This window comes from Pongo abelii, chromosome 11 (assembly GCF_028885655.2).
Source record: "Pongo abelii isolate AG06213 chromosome 11, NHGRI_mPonAbe1-v2.0_pri, whole genome shotgun sequence".
In the NCBI taxonomy this organism is placed as follows: domain Eukaryota; kingdom Metazoa; phylum Chordata; class Mammalia; order Primates; family Hominidae; genus Pongo; species Pongo abelii.
In genome coordinates, this window is record NC_071996.2 from 28,119,906 (window position 1) to 28,146,591 (window position 26,686).

Below are 26,686 nucleotides of genomic sequence, written 5' to 3' on the forward strand. Positions count from 1 at the left end.
ACAGTTAATCACTTTCCATTATACAAACAACTCCCTCAGGTTAATAATTCATTCTTTGTCCACAGATGAAAGTAGCATTGGGAAGGAGGTATTTTCTATAATAATAATTCACTGCCCTCTAAGAGTTTGGTGGAGAAAGGGTAGGAAATTTAGGTAAGGGAATTTTAGGGATAAGGATTTTTAGAGGTGAGAAACTTTTTAGGCAGTGCTATTATGATTTATTCTTGAAGACACTTCCACCCACTGTCTGAGTTATTGCTATCACACCCCTTAAAAGAGATACTAATTATCAAGACAAACTTGGAGCAGGGGGATAAGACCTCCATCCAAACTGCCTTTTACCTCAATTATCCTTCCACAGCCACAGTAGCAGCCCCCTAAACCAGACTGCAGCCACCATTACCACACACACACTCCAGTACCAACACTCCTTACCTGGGGCTAATTTTTCTGTCTTAAGTTTTATGATCATTCATGGGTTAATCTTAGGAGAAGACACTAGAAGCCTTTATTACTTCAATATCTTGTCCCAAACAGGGCAAGAATTCTCATTAAAAATGTATGATTGGGAATGATTTTAACTTCCTTCAGGGATGAATTTCTTTTAAAATTAAAGGTCTGTTTCAAATACTATTCCTAATTTGATTTATTCAACAATTTTTTTTAAGAGATGGGGGTCTCACCATGTTGCCCAGGCCGGAATTCAGCGGCTATTCACAGGTGTGAAGACAGTGCACCACAGCCTCAAACTCCTGGCCTTAAGCAATCCTCCCACCTCAGCCTCCTGAGTAGCTGGGACTACAGGCACTCTGTCACTGAGGTTGGTTTATTGAACAAACATTAATAGAGCACTTACTATGTGCCAGGCACTGTTCTAAGCAACTAAACAGGAAAACAAAACAGGTAAGCCCCTGCCTTCAAGAAGCTCATATTCAATTAAAGAAAAAAACAGCCAGGCATGGTGGCTCATGCCTACAATCCCAGCACTTTGGGAAGCCAAGGCAGGAGGATCACCTAAGACCAGGCGTTCCGAGACTGGCCTGGATAACACAGCAAGACCCTATCTCTACAAAAATTTTTTTTAAAAAATCTTTTTAGAAGAAGCTTACATCCTAGCAAGAGAAGAAAATATTATGCTAGCTAGTAATAAAGGTTATACAGAACAAGGTAACTATGGGAAATGGTGTTTACATGGGGCCCATAATAAGGGAGATTTGAAAAAAGACTGAGTGACATAACTATGTAATTATCTAGAGAAAACAAATCCCAGGCAGAAATTACAACAAATGCAAAATTCCCAACTGTGTTTGTGTGTTTAAATAATAAAACAAACCAATTGAATATTTCAACATATTTGTTCTACCAACACAATGGAAAAGGAGGAGAAAGTCATTATTGGAAACAAAAAAGAAAACTACTGGTTTTAAACAATGCTTATAACAACAAAGTACTGCTAACAGTTTGACTGACTGACTGATTTTGAGATGGGGTCTCGCTCTGTTACCCAGGTTACAGTGCAGTGGCACACATAGCTCACCACAGCCTTGACCTCCAGGTCTTAAGAAATCCTTTCGGCTCAGCCTCCCAAGTTGCTAGGACTACAGGTGTTCACCATGATGCCTGGCTAATTTTTGTGGTTTTTTTTTTTTTTTTTTTTTAACAGGGTTTTGCCATGTTGCCCAGTCTGGTCTTGACTGCCTCAGCCTCCCAAAGTGCTGGGTTATTGGCGTGGTCACACTGAGCCCAGCTAACAAATTTAATTATGCTAAAATTTGCTAATGGAAATCACTACACTACAAGTATTTTTATTCTACACTACAAAATATTTCTACACTACAGCAGAAAGCCACACAAGTCTTCTGCTGAATTCATCTATCTGGTACCAAACTTACATGTTTCCATTACTTTCATTCTAAGGCGTATCTCTAGAATCAATTTCATATTCCATCAACATTCTATATTTGCTTCAAGACCAAAGGAAAGCATTGCTTTAAAAATAACTCTCCCCCTTATTCTGCCAAAGCATCATTTGCTAGACTCTTGAAATACAACAGTTGTGTTCTAAGGTGAGAAAGAATGGGCCTCTGCCAGCTAGACAGCTGCCTCCTCAGAACAAAAACCTTTTCAAGGTTATACATTGACTCCTCCTTAACAGATGCTAGTTCTAAGACAACCAATAGTGAACACAAGACATTTATAGGTTCCTGAAGTAAATGATACATGATTTTATTTTTTCAGACATGACAACTCTGTTGTCCAGGCTGGAGTGCAGTGGTGGGATCTTGGCTCACTGCAGCCTCAAACTCCTGGGCTCAAGCAATCCTCCCACCTTGGCCTCCCAAGTAGCTGGGACCACAGGTGTACACCATCATAGCTGGCTAGTATTTTATTTTTTCTGTAGAGACAGAGTTCTCACAATGTTACCCAGACTGGTCTCAAACTCCTGGGCTCAAGCAATCCTCCCACCTCAGCCTCCCAAAGTGCTGGGATTATAAGCATGAGGCATCACACCTGGGCAACAATGCACAATCTATTTTAGGTTGGTACAAAAGTAATTGCGGTTTTTGCCATTAAAAACTATTGCAAAAACCATAATTACTTTTTTTTTTGAGATGGAGTTTTCCTCTTGTTGCCTGGGCTGGAGTGCAGTGGCGTGGTCCCAGCTCACTGCAACCTCCACCTCCCCAGGTTCAAGCAATTATCTTGCCTCAGCCTCCCAAGTAGCTGGGATTACAGGTGCCTGCTACTACGCCTGGCTAATTTTGTATTTTCAACAGAGACAGGGTTTCACCATGTTGGCTAGGCTGGTCTCGAGCTCCTGACCTCAGGTGATCTGCCCACCTTGGCCTCCCAAAGTGCTGGGATTACAGGCATGAGCCACCATGCCTGGCCCATAATTACTTTTGCACCAACCTAATAACAAAATTCTGATATCCCAAAAAAGAATTTCTCAGAACATCTTACTTTTAGAGATAGCATGTAATTTTTTAAATACTTCATTGAGTCTAGCCTTCCCGAGAAAAAACTATACCATTTCATGAAAATAAGTCACAGATAAGAAGTAAATGCAGTAACTGTAGTATGCTGGTTTCAGGAAGATTTCTGATTCTAACCCAGAAATAAAATGTTATCATTGATAAGATGGAAAGCATGGTCATGATAATATTATTCTGGGTGACTGAATACCTGACTCAATCATAATTGGAGAAATAATTATCAACCTGCTAGTATCAACCCTAGAAATGGTGTTCTAAATCAATTGGTTCTGTTCCATTCTATATTTTCAGAGTTTTTAATTTCATTACGCACTTAATACATACAGGAAAATTTTCATTACAGGAAAAATACATTTTTGACATAATATTCAATTCCTAGACAGACACCTATTATGGGTTAGATGCTAGTTATACAGATGAATATGCTTATATTTGCCCTCAAGCAATCACAAGGTTCTTAACTAAGAATAAAATTATAAACAACTACTTTAAACACAATAAACGTGAATGTTACTCTTAAAGTATAACAAAATGCTAAAGAAATGAGGGTGAGTTGTTCATTCTGCCTCACATATTAAAGGCTTCAGAAGATTCTATACTCAAAACTGGGCCTGGAAATGTGAACAGAATTCTGTTAACCTAGATAAAAACAAAATAAAGATCTGAAATCTTGACAGTATAAGGAAGGGTTTAGCAAAGAAAAGACAGTAGGCAAGAGTCAGAAGACAAAGTGACAGAAGCTGCCAATGGACTGTGATCTGCCTAAAACTGCCACACAGAATGTCACTCTGTTCTTTAAAATCCTTTAATCATTCCTCATCATCTACAGACCAATGTGCAAACTCCAGGCACAAAACAGTCCTTCCTAGCTGCTCCTTGCTTATTATTACATATCACAGCCTATTTCCTCTATCATTTCAGCTTTTTTGTTTGTTTGTTTTTGAGACGAAGTTTCACTCTTGTTGCCCAGGCTGGGGTGTGGTAGCATGATCTCGGCTCACTGCAACCCCCATCTTCCGGTTTCAAGCGATTCTCCTGCCTCAGCCTCCTGAGTAGCTGGGATTACAGGCGTCCACCAGGCTGAGCTAATTTTTGTATTTTCAGTAGAGACGGAGTTTCACCTTGTTGGCCAGGCTGGTCTGGAATGCCTGACCTCATGATACGCCCACCTCAGCCTCCCAAAGTGCTGGGATTACAGGTGTGAGCCACCGTGCCTGGCCCATTTCAGCATTTTTATCTGCTTATAAGCTCCCCAATAAGTCATGCCTCTGAACCCTTGCAAAATGCATTTCTTTCTGCTTAGAATGTCCTTTATGCCTCTAATGAACTTAAAAAATTTTTTTTTTGTAGAGATGGAGGTCTGGCTACATTGGACAGGCTGGTCTCAAACTCCTGGCCTCAAGCAATCCTCCCACCCCAACCTCCCAAGGTGCTGGGATAACAGATGTGAGTTACCACACTGGCCCCTTCTAATGAACTCTTGATTCTGGTTTCTCAATAATCAGTATATCAGTGTTGCCTTCCAATAATCCCACAGAGAATAAATCCTGCTTCCTCTGTACTATCTTGTACCTATAATTCTAATTAGTATAAAGCCAGCATAGACTTGTAATGGGTCTATCATGTTTAGGCAACAGTAGGAAGGTCCAGGATGGTCAGAGTGTGTAGAATATGGATGTGAGATCTTGACTACAGGTTCAATGTCTTGTTTATTTTCATAAATTAAAAATAAAATGTTTTTCTCACCTTGTAGCTATTGAAAATGAACAAACTGGAAACAGGAAAGTGAAAACAGACCCACAAAGCTCTGGCCCACTACAAATTCATTAGTCATCTGTATCTACACCAGTACCTGCTACTTATGTTCTTTATCCCCACCTAACAAATTTATTTCAGGTCACCACCTCTTTCAGATCCAGCCCTCACTTCACCTCCTCTTTGCAATGATTAAGTTCATCAAGGTATTGTTACCACCCAATGGGTTCACCTTGCCCATTGCCTAGACAGAAGCGATTTATCAAGACAGGGGAATTGCAATGGAGAAAGAGTAATTCAAGCAGAGCTGGCTGTGCGGGAGACTGGAGTTTTATTATTACTCAAATCAGTCTGAGCATTAGGGGATCAGAGCTTTTACTGATAATTTGAGGCTGGGGCCAGGAGTAGTGGCTCATGCCTCTAATCCCAGCACTTTGGGAGGCCGAGGCAGGTCGATCACCTGAGGTCAGGAGTTTGAGACCAGCATGACCAACATAGTGAAACCCTATCTCTACTAAAAATTAGCTGGGTGTGGTGGCGGATGCCTGTAATCCCAGCTACTCAGGAGGCTGAGGCAGGAGAATCACTTGAACCTGGGAGACGGAGGTTGCAGTGAGCCGAGATCACACCACTGCACTCCAGCCTGGGCAATGAGAGCGAAACTCCGTCTCTAAATAAATTAATTAATTAATAAAATAAACATAATTTGAGGCCAGGCACGGAGGCTCACACCTGTAATTCCAGCACTCTGGGAGGCAGAGGCAGGCAGATCACCTGAGGTCAAGAGTTCAAGACCAGCCTGGCCAATATCGTGAGACCTCATCTCTAGTAAAAACACAAAAATTAGCCGGGCATAGTGGCATGCGCCTGTAATCCTAGCTACTCGGGAGGCTGAGGCAGGAGAATCACTTGAACCCGGGAGGAAGGAGTTGTAGTGAGCCAAGATTGCACCACTGCACTTCAGCCTGGGCAACAGAGCCAGACTCCGCCTCAATAAAATAAAATAAAGATAATTTGGCAGGTAGGGGCTTGGGAAGAGGGGAATGCTGACTGGTCAGGTTGAAGATGGAATCATAGGGGTCAAAGTGAGTTTTTCTTGCTGTCTTCTGTTCCCAGATGGGATGGCAAAACTGGTTGAGCCAGATTACCGATCTGGGTGATATCAGCTGATCCATCCAGTGCAGGGTCTGCAAAATATCTCAAGCACGGATCTTAGGTTTTACAATAGTGATGTTATCCTCAGGAGCAATTTGGGGAAGTTCAGACTCTTGGAGCCAGAGGCTGCATGACCCCTAAACTGTAATTTCTAATCTTGTAGCTAATTTGTTAGTCCTGCAAAGCCAGGCTGGTCCCCAGGCAAGAAGTGGGTCTTTTCGGGAAATGGTTATTATCAATTTTGTTTCATAGTCAAACCATGAACTGAATCCCTTTCCAAAGTTAGTTAGGCCTACGCCCAGGAATGAACAAGGACAGTTTAAATGTTAGAAGCAAGATGGAGTCAATTAGGTCTGATTTCTTTCACTGTCATCATTTCCTCAGTCATAATTTTGCCAAGGCGGTTTCAATCCCTCCCTTTGTGTTTCATAGAACCTTATTCTCAAGGTGTGGGCGACGAAGAATGGAAAAAGCCGTCGATAACTCTGGCTTCTTCCTGCTGATAGGGGGCGTAGTGGAAATAGGAGCTGACCCTAAGGTGAGAGGAGTGGAACAGCTTTGCAGCTGAGTGTATGCATGCAGGCAGGGCTGGGATTCCAAGGCTTGCATGACAAAGGCAGTAGTATTTTTATCTATAGTTTTAGTACAGCATTTAAACGGACAGTGTACTATAAGGTAAATAATGAGTTTTAGGTTAAGGAGTACAATTTCCAGTTTTAAAAGTAAAGGTCTGAAAGCATTAGTTTGGGGACTTACAGTCCACAAAAAATTTAGGATTTAGTCTAAAGAGAAGAAAAATAAAAACTCAAAAACAACAACAGGTGTATTATAGGCAGTTTCAGTATTATCTTTTCATCAGCTTTCTGTCTTTCTCAGCAGAAGGTATTTCTCCTAGAATGTTCTTCCTCCCATCTCTACCTATGTATATAAAACCAATTACCTATAATCCCAGCACTTTGGGAGGTTGAGGCAGGTGAATCACTTCAGGTCAGGAGCTCGAAACCAGCCTGACCAATGTACAAAATACAAAATTTGTATATTGTATATACAATACTAAAAATCTCTACTAAAAATACAAAAATTAGCTGGGCATAGTGGTGGGCACCTGTAATCCCAGCTACTTGAGAGGCTGAGGCAGGAGAATTGCTTGAACTGGGGAGGCAGATGTTGCAGTGAGCCAAGATCATGTCACTGCACTCCAACCTGAGCAACAGGGTGAGACTCCGTCTCAGAAACAACAACAACAAAAACCGCAATTACTGAGGAACGTTTTTCCTACTCATTTAAAGACACTCAGATCTGCCCTAACCAGCCATTCTCCAGCTGCCATGCTATCTCCTTCCTTCCATCTATTGCCAAATCTCATAGCAATCCTGCGTTTTCCCTTCAGGCGCTTCCACCAACTAATCAATATTAAGCACCTACTATGGGCAAGGGACTATAAGAGGTCCAAAAAATATGACCGTCTCCAATAATTCCTTTTGGAAATTATTTTCCTTTTGGAAAATCTGGCTTTCAAACACACCATCCCACCAAAACTGTTTGCTTCACTTCCATCCTTTTTCTCTCTTCATGACAGCAGACTATCTTCTCATGATCTTTGACATAATTGATACACCCACCTCCCATCAGAGTTAGAACTGTATTTTACTCATCTTTATTCCCTCCCCACGCTATATCCAAGTAGTAAGCACTAGTCTTCACTCCCCTCCCGCCAACCATATCCATGTACTAAGCAGGCACTCTTTCCTATGCAGCCTCACTGTCACTGTAAGTCTGCAGCCTCATCATCTTGTATCTATATTACCGTAGCAGTCTCCAGGCATGATTTTTTCTTCTGTAACAAATCAAGCATTATCACCTCTAAATTAAACCTATATATCTTTCTTTTGTTGTTTTTTTCTCTGTTGCCCACACGGGAGTGCAGTGGCATGATCATAGTCCACTGCAGCCTCTACCTCCTGGGCTCAAGCAATCCTCTCACCTCCAGCCTTCTGAATAGTTGGGGCCACAAGTGTCCACCATGACACCTGGCTAATTTCTTTTCTGTTGAAACGGGGTACCCCTGTGTTGCCCAGACTAGTCAAACTCCTGGACTCAAGCTATTCTCCCACCCTGGCCTCTCAAAGTGCTGGGATTACAGGCATGAACCACTATACCCAGTCATGTTTCTTACTACTAAAAAATCTTGAGTGGAATAAAATACAAATACACAAAAATCAATGCATTCTTTTTTAAAAAAAAAAACTTCCGGCCGGGCGCAATGGCTCACGCCTGTAATCCCAGCACTTTGGGAGGCCGAGGCAGGAGTTCAAGACCAGCCTGGCCAAAATGGTGAAACTCTTTCTCTACTAAAAATAACAAAAATTAGCTGGGTGTGGTGGTGGGCACCTGTAATCCCAGTGACTCGGGAGACTAAGGCAGTAGAATTGCTTGAACCCAGGAGGTGGAGGCTGCAGTGAGCCGAGATCGCGCCATTGCAATCCAGCCTAACAAGAGCGAAACTCCATCTCCAAAAAAATAAAAAAATTTAAAGAAATTTAAAAAAATAGCTTCATTGAGCTGTAAGTCACATACCTTCACCCATTCAAAATAAACAGTTCAATGGATTTTAGTATATTCACAGATATATACAACCATCACAAAAATCAATTTTAGAACATTTTCATCACCTCGAAAAGAAACCCTAAGCCAGGCACAGTGGCATGTGCCTGTAGTCCCAGCTACTTGGGAGGCTGAGGTGAGTGGTGCATCACTTGAGCCTAAGAGTTCAAATCCAGCCTAGGCAACGTAGCAAGACACCATCCCTAAAAAAAAGAAAGTCCATATATTATAGTTGTCAACCCCTACCACCCTGTCAGTTCCCACTCACTCAGGCTGCCCTAAGCAAGCACAATCTATTTTCTTTCCCTTACAGATTTCCCTCTTCTGGAACTTCACATGAATGGAATCACATGGTCTTTTGTGACTGCCTTCTTTTAACAGAATAATGTTCTCAAAATTCATCTATGTTTTAGCAGTACACTTCATTTCCTTTATGGCTAAATAACATCCCATTATATGGATATTACAGATTTTATTTATCCATTTACCTATTGATGAGCATCCAGGTTGTTTCTACTTTTTAACTGTTATGAATAATGCTGATATGAACATCCGTTACAAGCTTTGGTGCAACATGTTTTCCATTCTCTTGGAGATATACCTAGAAATGTAACTGTTGGGTCAGGTGGTACTATTTGAATAACTGCCCCACTATTATCCAAAGCAGCTGTGCCATTTTACATTCCTACCAGCAGAGTCTGAGAGTTCTGATGTGTCCATATCCTTACCAACACTTAATATTATCTGACTTTATTTCAGCCTTCTTAGTTGGTGTAAAGCTGTATCTCACTGTGGTTTTATTTTGCATTTCTGTGATGACTTATGATGTTGAGCTTCTTTTCATGTGTTTGCTGGTCATTTATATAACCTATTTGGAGAAATGTCTATTGAGATCCTTTGCCCATTTTTAAATTGGGTGTTCTTTATATATCCTGGATACAAGTTCCTTATCAGATATATAATTTGCAAATACTTTCTCTTATTCTGTGTGACAGTCTTGTAACTTATTTGATGGTCTCCTTTGAAGGCTAAATGAAAAATTTTTCATTTTGACGAAGTCCAATTTATTTACTTTTTCTTTAGTTGCTCACGCTTTTTATGTCATATGTAAGAAAGTGGTGCCAGGCCGGGCGCGGTGGCTCATGCCTATAATCCCAACAATTTGGGAGGCCAAGGCAGGCGGATCACTTGAGGTCAGAAGTTCAAGACTAGCCTGGCAAACATGGTGAAATCCCGTCTCTACTAAAAATACAAAAAATTAGCCATGTGTGTGGCAGGCGCCTGTAATCCCAGCTACTCAGGAGGCTGAGGCAGGAGACTTGCTTGAAGCCAGGAGGCAGAAACTGCAGTAAGCTGAGATCGCACCACTGCACTCCAGCCTGAGCAACACGGCAAGACTCCATATCAAAAAAAAAAAAAAAAGAAAAAGAAAGTGGTGCCAAATCCAAGATCTAAAGATTTACTCCTAAATGTTTGAGGTGATGGATATCTCATGTACCATGATTTGATCATTTACACATTATATACATGTATCAAAATAGCACTATGTACCCCCAAAATATGTACGACTACGATATATCAATAAAAAATTCCAAAAATTATGCCTATTTTTTTTCTAAGGATTTGTAGTTTTAGCTCATACTTTTAGGTCTTTATTCTGAGTTAATTTTTGTATACAGTGTGAGAGCCCAATTTCATTCTTTTGCATATGGCAATCCCACTTCCCCAAGTACCGTTTGTTAAAAAGACTATTCTTTTTAACATCTTGGCATCTTTGTCAAAAATCATCTGACCCATGACCGCATGGGTTTATTTCTGGGTTCTCTATTCTGTTCCACAGACCTATGTGTCTATCCTTGTGCCAGTCGCACACCAACTTATTGTTGCTTTGTAGTAAGTCTTAGAATTGGAAGTGTGTGTCCTCTTAGTTATTATTTTTCAATATTGTTCTAGCTATTAAGAGTTCCTTACAATATCTTAAGAATTTTAGAATCAGCTTGTAAATTTCTACAACTAGGTCAGCTGGAATTCTCATGGGGACTGCACTGAATGTGTAAATCAATTTGAGGTGTACTGCCATCCTACCAACCTTAAGTCTTCAAATTTATGAACATGGGATGGTGTTCATGTATTTAAAAGTATAACTATACACAGTCTTACATAATTTAAAGCCTTTAACATCTCTACAAGAAAGTAGGTATATAAAAATTGTTATCTATTAACCTTAAATGTAAATGGCCTAAACGCCCCAATTAAAAGACACAGACTGGCAAACTGGATAAAGAGTCAAGACCAATTGGTGTGCTGTATTCAGGAGCACCATCTCACCTGCAAAGACACACATAGGCTCAAAATAAAGGGATGAAGGAACATTTACCGAACAAATGGAAAGCAAGAAAAAAAAAATAGACACAATGAAAAATAATAAAGAGGATATCACCACTGATCCCACAGAAACACAAACTACCATCAGAGAATACTATGAACACCTCTACGAAAATCAACTACAAAATCTAGAAGAAATGGATAAATTCCTGGACACATACATCCTCCCAAGACTAAACCAGGAAGAAGTCAAATCCCTGAATAGACCAACAACAAGTTCTGATATCCAGGCAGCAATTAATAGCCTCCCAATCAAAAAAAGCTCAGGACCACATGGATTTACAGCCGAATTCTACCAGAGGTACAAAGAGGAGCGGTACCATTCCTTCTGAAGCTATTCCAAATAACAGAAAAAGACCCTCTCTAACTCATTTTATGAGGCCAGCATCATCCTGATACCAAAACTTGGCAGAGATAAAACAAAAAAAGAAAATTTCAGGCTAATATCCCTGATGAACATCGATGCAAAAATCCTTAATAAAATACCAGCGAACCGAATCCAGCGGCACATAAAAAAGCTCATCCACCTTGATCAAGTCGGCCTCATACCTGGGATGCAAGTCTGGTTCAACATACGCAAATCAATAAACATAATCCATCATCTAAACAGAACCAATGACAAAAACCACAGGATTGGCCAGGTGCGGTGGCTCACGCCTGTAATCCCAGCACTTTGGGAGGCCAAGGTGGGCGGATCACGAGGTCAGGAGATCAAGACCATCCTGGCTAACACGGTGAAACCCCGTCTCTACTAAAATACAAAAACAAAATTAGCTGGGTGTGGTGGCAGGTGCCTGTAGTCCCAGCTACTCGGGAGGCTGAGGCAGGAGAATGGCATGAACTCAGGAGGCAGAGCTTGCAGTGAGCCAAGATCACGCCACTGCACTCCAGCCTGGGCAACAGAGTGAGATTTCGTCTCAAAAAAATAAACAAACACACACAAAAAAAACCACATGATTATCTCAATAGATGCAGAAAAGACCTTTGATAAAATTCAACAAGGCTTCATGCTAAAAACACTCAATAAAGTAGGTATTGATGGAACATATCTCAAAATAATTTAAGAGCTTTTCATGACAAACCCACAGCCAATATCATACTGAATGGGCAAAAGGTGGAAGCATTCCCTTTGAAAACTGGCACAAGACAAGGATGCCCTCTGTCACCACTCCTATTCAACACAGTATTGGAAGTTCTGGCCAGGGCAATCAGACAAGAGAAAGAAATAAAGTGTATTCAGATGGGAAGAGAGGAAGTCAAATTGCCTCTGTTTGCAGATGACATGATTGTATATTTAGAAAACCCCACTGTCTCAGCCCAAAGTCTCCTTAAGCTGATAAACAACTTCAACAAAGTCTCAGGATACAAAATCAATGTGCAAAAATCACAAGCATTCCTATACACGAATAATAGACAAACAGCCAAATCATGAGTGAACTCCCATTCACAACTGCTACAAAGAGAATAAAATACCTAGGAATACAACTCACAAGAGATGTGAAGGACCTCTTCAAGGAGAACTACAAACCACTGCTCAACAAAATAAGAGAGGACGCAAACAAATGGAAAAACATTCCATGCTCATGGATAAGAAGAATCAATATTGTGAAAATGGCAATACTGCCCACAGTAATTTATACATTCAATGCTATCCCCATCAAGCTACCACTGACTTTCTTCACAGAATTAGAAAAAACTACTTTAAATTTCATATAGAACCAAAAAGGAGCCCGTATAGCCAAGACAATCCTAGGCAAAAGAACAAAGCTGGAGGCATCACACTACCTGACTTCAAACTATACTACAAGGCTATAATAACCAAAACAGCATGGTACTGGTACCAAAACAGACATACAGACCAATGGAAAAGAACAGAGGCCTCAGAAATAACACCACACATCTACAACCATCTGATCTTTGACAAACCTGACAAAAACAAGGAATGGGGAAAGGATTCCCTATTTAATAAATGGTACTGGGAAAACTGGCTAGCCATATGCAGAAAACTGAAACTGGACCCCTTCCTTAACACCTTATACAAAAATTAACTCAAGATGGATTAAAGACTTAAATGTAAAACCTAAAACCATAAAAACCCTAGAAAAAAACCTAGGTAATACCATTCAGGACATAGGCATGGGCAAAGACTTCATGACTATATCACCAAAAGCAATGGCCACAAAAGCCAAAATTGACAAATGGGATCTAATTAAACTAAAGAGCTTCTTTTTTTTTTGCCCAGCAAAAGAAACTATCATCTGGCAACCTACAGAATGGGAGAAAGTTTTTGCAATCTATCCATCTGACAAAGGGCTAATATCCAGAATCTATAAGGAACTTAAATTTACAAGAAAAAAACAAACAACCCCATCTAAAAGTGGGTGAAGGATATGAATGGACACTTCTCAAAAGAAGACATTTATGCAGTCAACAAGCATATGAAAAAAAGCTCATCATCACTGGTCACTAGAGAAATGCAAATCAAAACCACAATGAGATACCATCTCATGCCAGTTAGAATGGCCATCAATAAAGTCAGGAAACAACAGGTGCTGGAGAGGATGTGGAGAAATAGGAACGCTTTTACACTATTGGTGGGAGTGTAAATTAGTTCAACCACTGTGGAAGACAGTGTGGTGATTCCTCAAAGATCTAGGACCAGAAATATCATTTGACCCAGCCATCCCATTACTGCATATATACCCAAAGGATTATAAATCATTCTACTATAAAGACACATGCACACGTATAAAGACACATGCACACGTATGTTTATTGCAGCACTGTTCAAGATAGCAAAGACTGGGAACCAACCCAAATGCCCATCAATGATAGACTGGATAAGGAAAATGTGGCACCTATACACCATGGAATACTATGCAGCCATAAAAAAGGATGAGTTCATGTCCTTTGCAGGGACATAGATGTCACTGGAAACCATCATTCTCAGCAAACTAACACAGGAACAGAAAACCAGACACCGCATGTTCTCACTCATAAGTGGGAGTTGAACAATGATAACACATGGACACAGGGAGGGGAACATCACACACCGAGGCCCTTCAGGGAGTAGGGGGTTAGGGGAGGGATAGTATTAGGAGAAATACCTAATGTAGATGACGGGTTGATGTGTACAGCAAACCACGATGGCACGTGTATACCTACGTAATAAACCTGCACGTTCTGCACATGTATCCCAGAACTTAAAGTATAATTTTAAAAAAGGGAAAAAAAATTGTTATCTATTGGTTAATTGACCAAACATTTCCTAATTTAAAACTTAGAAAGGTTTTACATTACAAGCTATTTACCAATACTAAGCTCTTAAATTAAACAAGTTTACTGTCGTATTTTCAAAGAAAAAATTAAAAGTTAGATAGAAATTTCTACCTGATACCTTTGTCATTCACTGAAAGGCCTTCTCACCCTATTTAATTTTTTTTCTTTAAAGGAAGAAGATGGCTAACCATAATCACTAGTGACCCTTATCCTAATGGGAAATGAGTATGTGCTTCATTCAATTTCTAAAATCAATTCTAAATCTTCTCCCAGAATTACAGTAGACTGGTTGAGAAAATAAATCTGAAAAGGGGAAATCATTTCTTCTTTTTTAGAAATTATTATTCTTCTGGCCTATTTTTTCCTTTAGTGACAATTTAGTAAAACAGGCCAATGACCACTTTATATCCATGCATGTACCTAGAGTTAGGTTAATAAGTACGATTTCACCTACAGAATTGGAAAGACAGTTGTTCCTTTTTTTTGAGACGGAGTCTCGCACTGTCACCAGGGCTGGAGTGCAGTGCTGCGAATTCAGCTCACTGCAACCTCTGCCTCCTGGGTTCAAGCGATTCTCCTGCCTTAGCCTCCCAAGTAGCTGGGATTACAGGTGTTTGCCACCACGCCCAGCTATTTTGTATTTTTAGTAGAGACGGGGTTTCACTATATTGGCCAGACTGGTCTCAAACTCCTGACCTTGTGATCCGCCCACCTCGGCCTCCCAAAGTGCTGGGATTACCAGCTTGAGCCACTGCACCCAGCCCAATTGTTCCTTTTTTCTTTTTTTTTTTTTGAGACGGAGTCTTGCTCTGTCACCCAGACTGGAGTGCAGTGGCGTGATCTCAGCTCACTGCAATCTCCACCTCCCAGGTTCAAGTGATTCTCCTGCCTCAGCGTCCTGAGTAGCTGGGACTACAGGCGCATGCCACCACGCCCAGTTAATTTTTGTATTTTTAGTAGAGATGGGGTTTCACCATGTTGGCCAGGCTGGTCTCGAACTCCTGGCCTAAGGGGTCTGTCTGCCTCAGCCTCCCAAAGTGCTGGGATTACAGGCAAAAGTCCAATCTATAACTCCAGCTGTTTCACTACAATTGTCCCCATGAGAGACTGGCTAGTTTATAAATTTGATCAAGCATCACATACACCCAGCTAAGCATACAAAGTTTAGGAAACCATTCCAGATCAGTAACTAGCCATTTGTTCCACTACTTTAAAAGCTAGTGTTGTTTCTCCTCCACACTGCACTGCGTTTTTAAAAAGCTTTTTGTTTTTTTACAAATTCTACTCTCCTACTATCAGCTTATCCATCAACAACCCTGAGACTTCATACTTCAAACATTAGGTAATAAGAGATTTCTTTCCAGTCTCTTACACAGCAATCTCAGGCTCTCAGGCTTTTCACCACATATCCAATGATATTTTAATGAAATAGTAAACAAAACTCTTAAGATTCTTATCAAATAAGAAATGAGTATGAAAACTATCCTCACAAAATATCTCATGTTGGAATGTCTGATAAACCCTCAAGAAGCACTTACAGGAAGAAAATTTAGATGCTTTCAAGTTGTCCAGAATCAAAAACCCTAAAAATATACATTCTTATAGACAAAGATAACAAATACACGTAATGATGACTTCAAAACACTTCAAGAAATCCTGAGTCTTTGATTAATTTTACCATATTCTAATATTTTAAAATGTATAATGTACATATCTAATACATTGCAAATTATTAAGTTAATCAGAACATCCATTTAAACAAACTCTCCAATTCCTTATACTCTCACTTGGTGAGTTTAAGGTCTTCCCGAGCTTATTCAATTATGTATTACAGCAGCATGTAGGCTATCACTTTGCTCGAAGAGACTTTTTAAATTTAATTTTGGGTAGATGAGTGTGTACTAAAAAGACTGTGGGGAGGAAAGACATTAAGGAATATCCTATGAAGCTCACATCAAATGACATAATTTACCGTTAAGTCTTTGAATGCAGAACAAAGACATGGGAAAGAGATTTGGTATTAGTAAGCAACTCAGAAAAATATTCAACTGCCCAAAACCAAAACGCCAACCTTTTCTTCCCCTCCTCCACCCAAAAAGTCCTGTAAAAAAATAAGCTAACCCCTTTCAAACATGTCGGATTGTTTCACACTGAGTTATGATTATGCATTTCTGCAAAAAAAAAAAAAAAAAAACAAAAACCTACCCAAAATGCAAATATAATTACAACAGCCTGTCTTGAGATAAAGACTACAGTGTATGAAAAACCTACAATGCAAAATACTTCGGGAGCAAAGAGACAGGCAGTCAGAGCTGAGGGGTATCAAGAAAGTCCTTTTTCTCACTTCACCTCATTAATGTCTGCAAGTAAACCAAATTGTGGGGAAATATTTATTTAGAAGAAAGTAAGGAGAGTTTTAAAAAATACAGAAGTGCATAGAAGCTAAAAGTCTTACAGTACACATTTAAGTGTTGTTATTCTCAAAGATTCACAACGTTTTAATAATGGTTCAACAAGAATTGTCAGAAATCCACTAGACTACATCATGTGCTGCCATCACAAAGAACACATAGAAACACACACGAAACAGACTCATGCCAATAACTGCCCTATCATTTAAATGTTTCAGGTAATTGCCACTAATTCCAAAGAGAAATACCACCAATCCAAGTATTTTTGGTCTACCGTTATCTGATCCATGTACTTGAATGTTACAGCGCCTGATCTATACTAACCCATAATACTTTTATCTATTTCCATCCAGAAGTTATCAATACAAAGCTTTTAAACAAACAAACAAACAAAGACAGTAATCGCAAACAGAATTTGGAGCTCAGCAAGACCTACTTACTGGTAAGTCCACACTAACATCAGTACCATCCAGAAGGGACACCCGACACGTGATGATGGACTTAGAATCTCCAGCTGCAGGAATATGTGTGGCGGCGCGTTGTGCTTCTCGGAGTCGTTCCTTCTCTGCATGTTTACGCATAGACCGACGCCCTAGTGTTCTACGGAAGAAACTCAGCATTTTTGTCACTATAACAACAGAGAGAAAAAGACGGCATCAGGAAAAAAATTATATTCTCCACAACTTGCAGTCAGTCAAATGGCATTATTTAGTCAAGTCCTGTGGACATTAGTAGAAATGCTGCTAAAAACGATGCCTGGGCTGGGTGCAGTGACTCACGCCTGCAATCTCAACACTTTGGGAGGCCTAGGCAGAGGGACTGCTAGAACCCAGGAGTTCAAGACCAGCCTGGGCAACATAGTGAGACCTAATCACTACTAAAAATAAAATTAGCCAGGTGTAGTGGAGCATGCCTGTGGTCCCAGCTACTTGAGGGGCTGTGAGGCAGAAGGATCACTTGACCCCAGGTAGTCAAAGTGGCAGTGAGCTGGGATTGCGCCACTGCATTCCAGCTTGGGCAACAGAGCAAGACCCTGTCTCAAAAAATAAGTAAATAAAATAAAAAATAAAAAGGGCTCCTGGTCAAGTAAATTTGAAAAAAAAAAAATATCATTAAAACCGGCTGCTTTTTATAAATATTTCAAGACATATTATACATGATAAATATACACAATTTTTATTTGTCAATTAAAAAGTAAATTAACTAATTTAAAAAGCTGGCTACTTTAATTCAAAGTTTTAAAAGACTTGTATGTATAAGACACAGCCACGGTTTGGAGCTTTCTAAATTTACCGGACCATTTTATCAGGAACTGATCTGGCAGGAGAAGGCAAACATTCATAAAGTTCATCAGGTCTTCTAAATAGATAAATTATATGTACAACATCTTGTATATCCCAAGATGATGTCAGACACTAAGGTATCCTTTGATGATCACAAAAATTCTGAGAAGTGGCTGGGCGCAGTGGCTCACGCCTGTAATTCCAGCACTTTGGGAGACCAAGGCAGGTGGATCACGAGGTCAGGAGATCGAGACCATCCTGGCTAACATGGTGAAACCCCGTCTCTACTAAAAAAAAATACAAAAAAAAATTAGCCGGGCGTGGTAGCAGGCGCCTGTAGTCCCAGCTACCGGGAGGCTGAGGCAGGAGAATGGCATGAACCCGTGAGGTGGAGCTTGCAGTGAGCTGAGATGGCGCCACTGTACTCCAGCCTGGGCAACAGAGCAAGACTCCATTTCAAAAAAAAAAAAAAATTGGCCGGGTGAGGTGGCGGGTGCCTGTAGTCCCAGCTACCGGGAGGCTGAGGCAGGAGAATGGCATGAACCCGGGAGGCAGAGCTTGCAGTGAGCTGAGATGCACCACTGCACCTAGCCTGAGTGGCAGAGCGAGACTCTGTCAAAAAAAATCCTGAGAAGTTCCATTTCTTTTCTGAGCATTCATAATAAAAATATAAAAACAATCATCTATTTCAGCTAAAATGCAAATATAATTCAAATTTCCTAAGTTCTGTCAAATATTCTATTACATACAGATTTTAAATAACTACTTAACACAAATCTTTTTAATATCAAAGTACTTTAATGCTACTTTTTTCCTTAGCTCTATAAAGAACATTAATGTTAATCAAAACAGTTAAAACAGGTTTTAAAACATAGCACACTAAATGGAAACACAAAATCAAAGTCACTTTGCTATTCTAATGTGTTTCATTTGCACAACAGAGAGTTTAAGTACACATAAGCCAACAAATAAGCCAAAAAGACTATTAATTCCAAAGAAAACAAGAAGCTGTGCAGAAAAAGAAAAGTAAATCACAATACACTACATGACTCAGCTGCTAATGATTTAAACGTCAAATACTAAATACTGATCAAACAATAACTACAACAGAGAGGAGGTATATAATAAGAGGTAGGGGATACAAACATGGAAAGAGCTAATTCCTCATCATGCGTAACAGCAAGCCAACAGGTCATTACTAAAATTAAAAAATCAAGAATTAGCAGTAAGAGCATTTGATTTAAAATGTGAAAATGATTGCCTCAGGAGAGGGAGCAGAAGAATTCAGGAGAATGCTGTTTATCCAGAGAAGCCTTCAGATTCAATGACTTTTTCAACTAGATTTATTTATAAACCCGATAAAATCCAACTTTTAAGATACTACCATATTAAAATGTCCATACACTGAAGATTAACCTACACATTTTACACATGTATACTCTTGTGTAATTAGGTAAACTAATCCCAAGGAAATAACTAAAATTTTAGTTAGATAACTTTCCAGTGTTCCAAACACTCATATATAATACCTGGTCCCAGTCTCTTTCTCCAGATTTTTTTTTTTCCAGATATTTCTCCCTTTGGAACTTGCTATCCAGTCTCATTTCAGCTGCCTAAGACTGTACTTGTTATCCCAGATTTCTAAAATCCTGTGTCACAGAATCCCTGCATATTCCTTTTAACTCCACCAGTATCTCCCAAGAAACATTTTATGATATCCCACCACTGCACTCCAACCTGAGTGAGTGAGACTCTATATCAAAAAAAAGAAAAAAGAGCAAGACACGAAAAAGTCCTAAAAGATAATTTAAAAGATGTTCATAAAAACGAACACCTTTAATTTTAACAGTATCCAAGAAAATCCAAATAAAAAAAATAACATATTGTCTGTTATTTAAAGACTCAAGATAGTGTTAAAAATAATGTGAGAAAAAATAATCCTCATACATTGGCCTTTTTTGGAGGGAGACTTGACCATGCTATTAATATTTTTTTAATTTTTTTTTTTTTTTGAGACAGTCTCAATCTTGTCCCCCAGGTCGGAGTGCAATGGCACAATCTCGGCTCACTGCAACCTCCGCCTGCCGGGTTCAGACGATTCTCTTGCCTTGGTCTCCTGAGTAGCGGGGATTACAGGCACCAGCCACCACGCCCAGCTAATTCTTCTACTTTTAGTAGATACTGGGTTTCACCATGTTGGCCAGGCTGGTCTCAAACTCCTGACCTCAGGTGATCTGCCCGCCTCGGCCTCCCAAAGTGCTAGGATCACAGGCGTAAGCCACCTCGTCGGGCCAATATTAAAAATTTTAACATGCATACTCCTTACTCAATAGTTCTATTTCTGGAAGGACAACCTAAAGAAAAAAAATCACACATGTGCTTTAAGTTGTAGGAACAGGATTTTTCGGGGCATAACTGATTTAAGAAAATTTTAAATGTGTTCATCAATGTGCAAACAGTTCAACAAGTTATGGTACACACAGTGGCATACAATACAGTTGTTTTATTTTTATGTTTTTTTCTTTTTAGAGACGGTCTCACTCTAGCACCCAGGGCTCACTGCGGCCTTCATCTACCATGCTCAAGGGATTCTCCCACCTAGGGCTACAGGCACGTGCCACCCCACCGGGCTAACGGTTTTTTAAATGATTTTTTGTAGAGACAGGGTCTTGCTACTTAGCCAGGTTTGTCTCAAACTCCTGGCCTCAGGGAATCGGATTCCTCCCACCTCAGCCTCCCAAAGTGTTGGGATTACACGCATGAGGCACCAAGCCCAGCCATAATACAGTTGTTTTAAATAAATAGTTGACTTAGATATGACAAAATTTCCAAGTGAAAAATCAAATCACGAACACTGAAGAGAGTTTTATTCTACACTGAGATGGGATACATGCACACACACAGAGACACTAAACACACACGTAAACTGTTGAGATTCTCTCTGAAGAGGGACATGTCAGAGGCCACAACAAGAATATATGGCTGGGTACAGTGGCTCACGTCTGTAATCCCAGCACTTTGGGAGGCTAAGGCGGGACTGTTGGAGGCCAGGAGTTCAAGACCTGCCTGGGCAACATAGCAAGACCCCACCTAATTTTTTTTTTTTTTTTGAGACGGAGTCTCGGTCTGTTGCCCAGGCTGGAGTGCAGTGGTGCGATCTCGGCTCACTGCAAGCTCCGCCTCCCGGGTTTACGCCATTCTCCTGCCTCAGCCTCCCAAGTAGCTGGGACTACAGGTGCCCGCCACTATGCCCGGCTAATTTTTTGGTTTTTTTTTTAGTAGAGGCGTGGTTTCACCGTGTCAGCCAGGATAGTCTCGATCTCCTGACCTCGTGATCCACCCGCCTCGGCCTCCCAAAGTGCTGGGATTACAGGCGTGAGCCACTGCGCCCGGCCTAATTTTTTTAACGGAAAAAAAAATAATATGAATGGGTCATTAAAAGCTGTGGGTTTTTGTTTTTTTTTTAATGATTGTGAAAAAAGTTTTCTCATACTCACTTTTCCCTTCCCACATGCACTCTTCCAATTCCACTCTTCATGTTGCAGCCACTGGATTTTTGGCAACCACAAATCTGATCCCTGTTCTAAAATCTTTAATGGCCCTGGTCCTAGATGCAGCTCCTCCTACTTGCCTGACCCATCTGTCAGCCTACTCCCCTCTGTTTGCTCTGCTCTTGTACTCTTTCTGCTCGGCCCGAGAGTCTTTTTAATTCTGGCCATTTTTCATTAGCTGTTTCACCTTTCTGGATTGCTCTTTTTCCACTTCACCTCTCTTCCACCCTCTCCCACTTCACTGGACCAAGTTCAGACTTATGGTTGAAATGTCTTATTCTCAGAAAAGCAATCTCAGACTTGTGAGTCTAAATTCGATGTCCTTTCAGTACTCTTAGCCTTTTCTTTATAACAAAGAAATTGTAATTAAATATCTGTTAATTATTATTTTTTTACTGGCTACCTCCCCCACTCACACACAAGGACAAAGACTTCATCTGGCTTGTTCACTACTTTGGCCCAACAGCTGGCTTAACCCGCATCTCGCCTGACACACTAGAATGACACAGTGGAATTTTTGGATGGTAGGTTTATCGGCTTCCAAAAAACAGTAGTTTCTACTCTAGTTCCTAACTAGAAGGATTTCCTTTAGAATCATAAAATGCAAATGTAAGCAATCCTATCAGAAGTTGGTTAAAAAAAGTATCCAAAACCCAAAAGCTGGTCATGAAATATGTATACTCTTACATGACTGGTGGCCACAATATGGTTAATTGCTTTTTGATAAAGCAATATAACAACATACAGCAAATGCCATGAAGGTAACACTATATTTTGCCCCAGTGATCCCAATAAAGAAAATGCAAGCGAGTAATTCAACAGCAGTTACGCATATCGTTTTCGAATAATGTTAGCCTATTTTCTAAAGCCTGCACACCATCTTATATGCACAAATAATCCAACAAGGTTAACTAGACCTCAGCAACGGGTTATGTTAGAAACTGAGTTAATGCAGTCGTGGGTTACATTAGAAATGTACACGGTTATGGGAATTTTCCCCGTAATTCTTTAAAAACTTGTAATATTAGTCTAAAATATTGCCAAACGTTTTAAGAGTTGGGTCTCGCTCTTAGGTAGAATTCGAGTAACCACAGAGACAATTAACATTTACACACGAAAGAACCCATCATTAGCACGACAACCGTCCCGGGTGGGGGCGGTGCGGGCCCTTCAGACTTCGTCTTTCATGGGAACACACCTGCCTCTCCGTTCCCAAGAGACTGAAGTTTTTCTCAAATACAAGTTAGCTCGAAAAATCCACCAAGACCGTGACACAAACTCAGTTCGTTTTTCCCCTTCCCTTGCGACTTTTGTCTCTCCCGTTGGACTGCAGCCCCGCGGACCAGCGAGGGGTGCCTGCGGCCCGGGGAGCGCGTCCGCTCGGCAAACATTAACCCGGCTGCCCCGGGCCCTCCGCTCCGGCCCGTCGCGCGGTATCGACCGAAACTCGATGGCCCTGCCTCATTGGCCGCCGCCGCCCCTCCCTCCGGCGGGATTAATGCCCTGCCGGCCCGACGAGCCAGGGCCCGGCCGCCCTAGGGTCTGGGTGCGGCCCCCGCCCGCCTCCCCGGGTACAAGGCCGCCACCGTAGGCGCGGGCGAGGAAGGGTCCACTCAGCTAGGAGGGCAGCGGGCTGTACCGCGGCGCCGCCGGGCCTCGCGCTTACCTGAGCTGGGGACGGCGCGGCCCCGGCGACCAGAGGGGAAAAGAGCCCAGCAAGGCTGAGGAAAGTGCGGCTCCTCGGGAGACGCCGAGAAATGGCGCCCACAACGAGCCCACCGGCTCTAATCCACGGAGGACCCCCGGCCTCCCGCCCGTCCGCCCCTTAAAGCTCCCTCCCAGCTCCGCCCCCAGGGCGGAGCGCTCCGCTCTTAAACGGGCGATGACACCGCCCCGGAAACTGGCCGGCAGGGCGGCTGGAGAAAAACCGGCGAGGCCGGGCTCGGCCGGCCTGGAACTAGCGCCAGCAGCCGGGCATCCGCTGCTGATTTAATGGGGCGCTGCCGAAACCCAGCTCCCGCTGCGGTCCTCCGCCCGCGGAGGAGGCGCACGGCCGCAGACAGACCCCAGGTTAGTCCTATCACGAAGGAGGCTGGTGGAGCTGGCTGCTAGATTCATTCATCCATTCGTTCAAGAGATTAATTCCTTCGCAAATACTTACTGAGAGCCTGTCACGTATTTCCTCCCTTTTTCTCCTTTGTAGGGATTAAAATACATTTAAATCTCTGCTGTTAAAGTAACTTTCACTCTACTGGGGAGAGAAACAGTAAACAAATAGGTGTCAAAAGGTGATTAAGTGTAAATGAGGAAAAATAAAACTGGGAAAGAGAAATAAAAGATTACTGCTTAGCAGTGTGTGGTCGGGGGGTACTCTAACAAGGTGACATTCAGTCCGTTCTTTCTACAGGTAATTTATTGAAGTGCCTACTTACTATGAGTTGTGTGTTCTAGACACGAGATACGGCAGACAACCAAGACAGACAAAAATCCTTCCTGGAGTTTACGTTATAGCAGGAACATAAACGAGACATAAAATAAATTAGTGAAATTAAATACTGTCAGACATTGGTAAATGCTAAAGAGAAAAGTACAAGTAGGGAATAACGACAGGCAGTGAGGGTTTGCGATTTTACATAGACAGCAGGTCTCAATAAGAAGGTGGCATTTGGCTGGGCACGGTGGCTCACGCCTGTAATCCCAACACTTTGGGAGGCCAAGGCGGGCGGATCACGAGGTCAGGAGATCGAGACCAGCCTGGCCAACATTGTGAAACCCCGTCTCTACTAAAAATACAAAAATTAGCTGAGCATGGTGGCGTCCGCCTGTGGTCCCAGCTACTCAGGAGGCTGAGGCAGGAGAATCGCTTGAACCCGGGAGGCGGAGGTTGCAGTGAGCCCAGATCACGCCACTGCACTCCAGCCTGGTGACAGAGCCAGACTCAGTCTCAAAAAAAAAAAAAAAAAAAAGGTAGCATTTGAGTGAAGACCTAGAGGAGGTGTGGGAGGAACCCTGTGGCCATCTGGGGAGAACCGAAGGGAACAGCAAGAGCAAAAGGCCCTGCAAGGGGACAGGTCTGTCTTTTCAAGGAAGGCCAGTGTGGCTAGAAGTGAGGAAGCAAGAAGAAGAGGAAGAAGAGGTGACAGTCAGAGAGGAAAGGGGTAAGATGTAGGGCCTTGTGGGCCCTGGCCAGAGCTCTGAGAGAGGTGGGGGAGCCACCGGAAGGTGTTACCTTGAGGACCCTCCACTCGCTGAAATGAAAACAGACAAATACTCATTGAGCGTCTTGTCGGGATTTGGCACTGCCCACTCCTCCACCACCCCAAAACGTAGTAGACAGGCTTGGCAGCTCATCTCTGCCCCATGTGGTGTTGGCTGGGCAGCTCAACAGGTGCTGGAGCTGCCAAGGTGGTTTCACTGGTCTGTGTGGCATCTCCGCTGGGGTGGCTGAAAAGAACAGCTGAGTTCTGCCTGGGCTACTCTCTTGCAGGTCTGTTGGTGTGGCAAAACAGTGAAAACAGAGGCCTATGAAGGGCTATGCCCAGCAGTCACAGAGCGTCCCTTCTGCTGCCTGTTAATGGTTTAAGCAAATCACAGAGCCCGACCAATTTCAAGGAGATTAAAGAGACTCTACCTCTTTTTTTCTTCAAATGTTAAAATAGAGAAATTTTCCTTCTCCACCTTTTAAAAACATCTTTATTGAGATATAATGCACCCACTTAAAGTGTACACTTCCATGGCTTTGGGTATTTTCACAGAGTTGTAGAGCCACAACCACAATCTAATTGTGGAATATTTTCATCACTTTTCATGAGAGGAGCAGCATGGGTGTTCAGGGATGGGAGGAATTGTTGCTGGTCATCTTGCATCTTTATCTCAACAAAAAAACGAAATGATACAGCAGGGGGAAGCAGCAATGGTATAGATGAAACAAGAATGGGCCATAAACTGAGACTGGGTGATGGGGACGGAAAACTATTCTATCTAAAATTTTTCATAATAAAGTCCCTTAGACGGAGTGTGGTGGCTCATGCCTGTAATACCAGCACTTTGGGAGGCCGAGGCAGGAAGATCACTTGAGGTCAGGAGTTCGAGACCAGCCTGACCAACATGGTAAAATCCAATCTCTACTAAAAATATAAAAATTAGCTGGGTGTTGTGGCACGTGCTTGTAATCCCAGCTACTAGGGAGGCTGAGGTAGGAGAATCATTTGAACTCGGGAGGTAGAGGTTGCAGTGAGCTGAGATTGCACCATTGCACTCCAGCCTGGGCTACAGAGACTCTGCCTGGGAAAAAAAAAAAAAGTATTTAAAAAAATACCACCTGGACACCTGTAATCCCAGCACTTTGGAAGGCCAAGGCTCAAGAGTTCTAGCTCAGGAATTCGAGATTGGCCTGAACAACATGGTGAAAACCATCTCTACTAAAAACACAAAAATTACGCAGGCGCAGTAGCCTGCACCTGTAGTCCCAGCTACTTGGGAGGCTGAGGCAGGAGAATCACGTGAATTCAGGAGGTGGAGGTTTCAGTGAGCTGCTTTCTCTGCACTGCACTCCAGCCTGGGCAATGGGAGTGAAACTCTGTCTAAAAACAAAACAAAACAAAAAACAAACAAACCAACCCACCTGGGCCAGTTACCCCTGAAAAGCATTCCTTCTTCCCAGGGGTCTGATTAGCCAGTTGGAAAACTGCAGGGTCTTCAGTGCCATCCCTTCAGCCTGTCCAGACTGTCTCTCTCCATGTTTACCTGATGTTTACTCATTTGAAAAGTTCTGGTTTATCTCATTACAGATCAGAAATGGAAGCGAATTCTGTCAATACTTATAAACATATCTTATTCTTCTAAATTGTTGGAAAGCATACCAGTTTTGAAAAACAGTGTCCTCTTCATCCATCCTGCTCAATCTTTTTTTCTGTCCCCTATCAAAGATGGAATTGGGGCTGGGCACGGTGACTCATGCCTGTAATCCCAGCACTTTGGGAGGCCGAGGCAGGTAGATCACCTGAGGTCAGAAGTTCGAGACCAGCCTGACCAATAAGGTGAAACGCTATCTCTTCTAAAAATACAAAAATTAGACAGGCGTGGCAGTGTGTGCCTGTAGTCCCAGTACTCGGGAGGCTGAAGCAGGAGAATCGCTTGAACCCAGGAGGCAGAGGTTGCAATGAGCTGAGATGGCGCCACTGCACTCCAGCCTGAGTGACAGAGCAAGACTCCATCTCCAAAAAAAAAAAAAAAAGGTGGAATTGAAGGAGGCTGTGGATGAGGTT

The 26,686-nt window shown here is 41.9% G+C and overlaps 1 protein-coding gene across 5 annotated transcripts in view; it reads right to left on the reverse strand.

Moving 5' to 3' along the window:
- The window catches only part of EPB41L5 (erythrocyte membrane protein band 4.1 like 5), a 181,006-nt gene extending 157,269 nt beyond the window's left edge, over positions 1 to 23,737 (reverse strand). For all 5 annotated transcript variants that reach the window (XM_063712728.1, XM_024243166.3, XM_024243164.3 and 2 more), the window contains exons 1-2: positions 23,086 to 23,737; positions 17,026 to 17,213 (exon numbers count right to left, since the gene is read on the reverse strand). In XM_063712728.1, coding sequence (XP_063568798.1) covers positions 17,026 to 17,205 — 180 coding nt within the window. In that variant the 5' untranslated portion in view covers positions 17,206 to 17,213; positions 23,086 to 23,737. The remainder of the gene's footprint in view (positions 1 to 17,025; positions 17,214 to 23,085) is intronic.
- Positions 23,738 to 26,686: the final 2,949 nt, after the last annotated feature.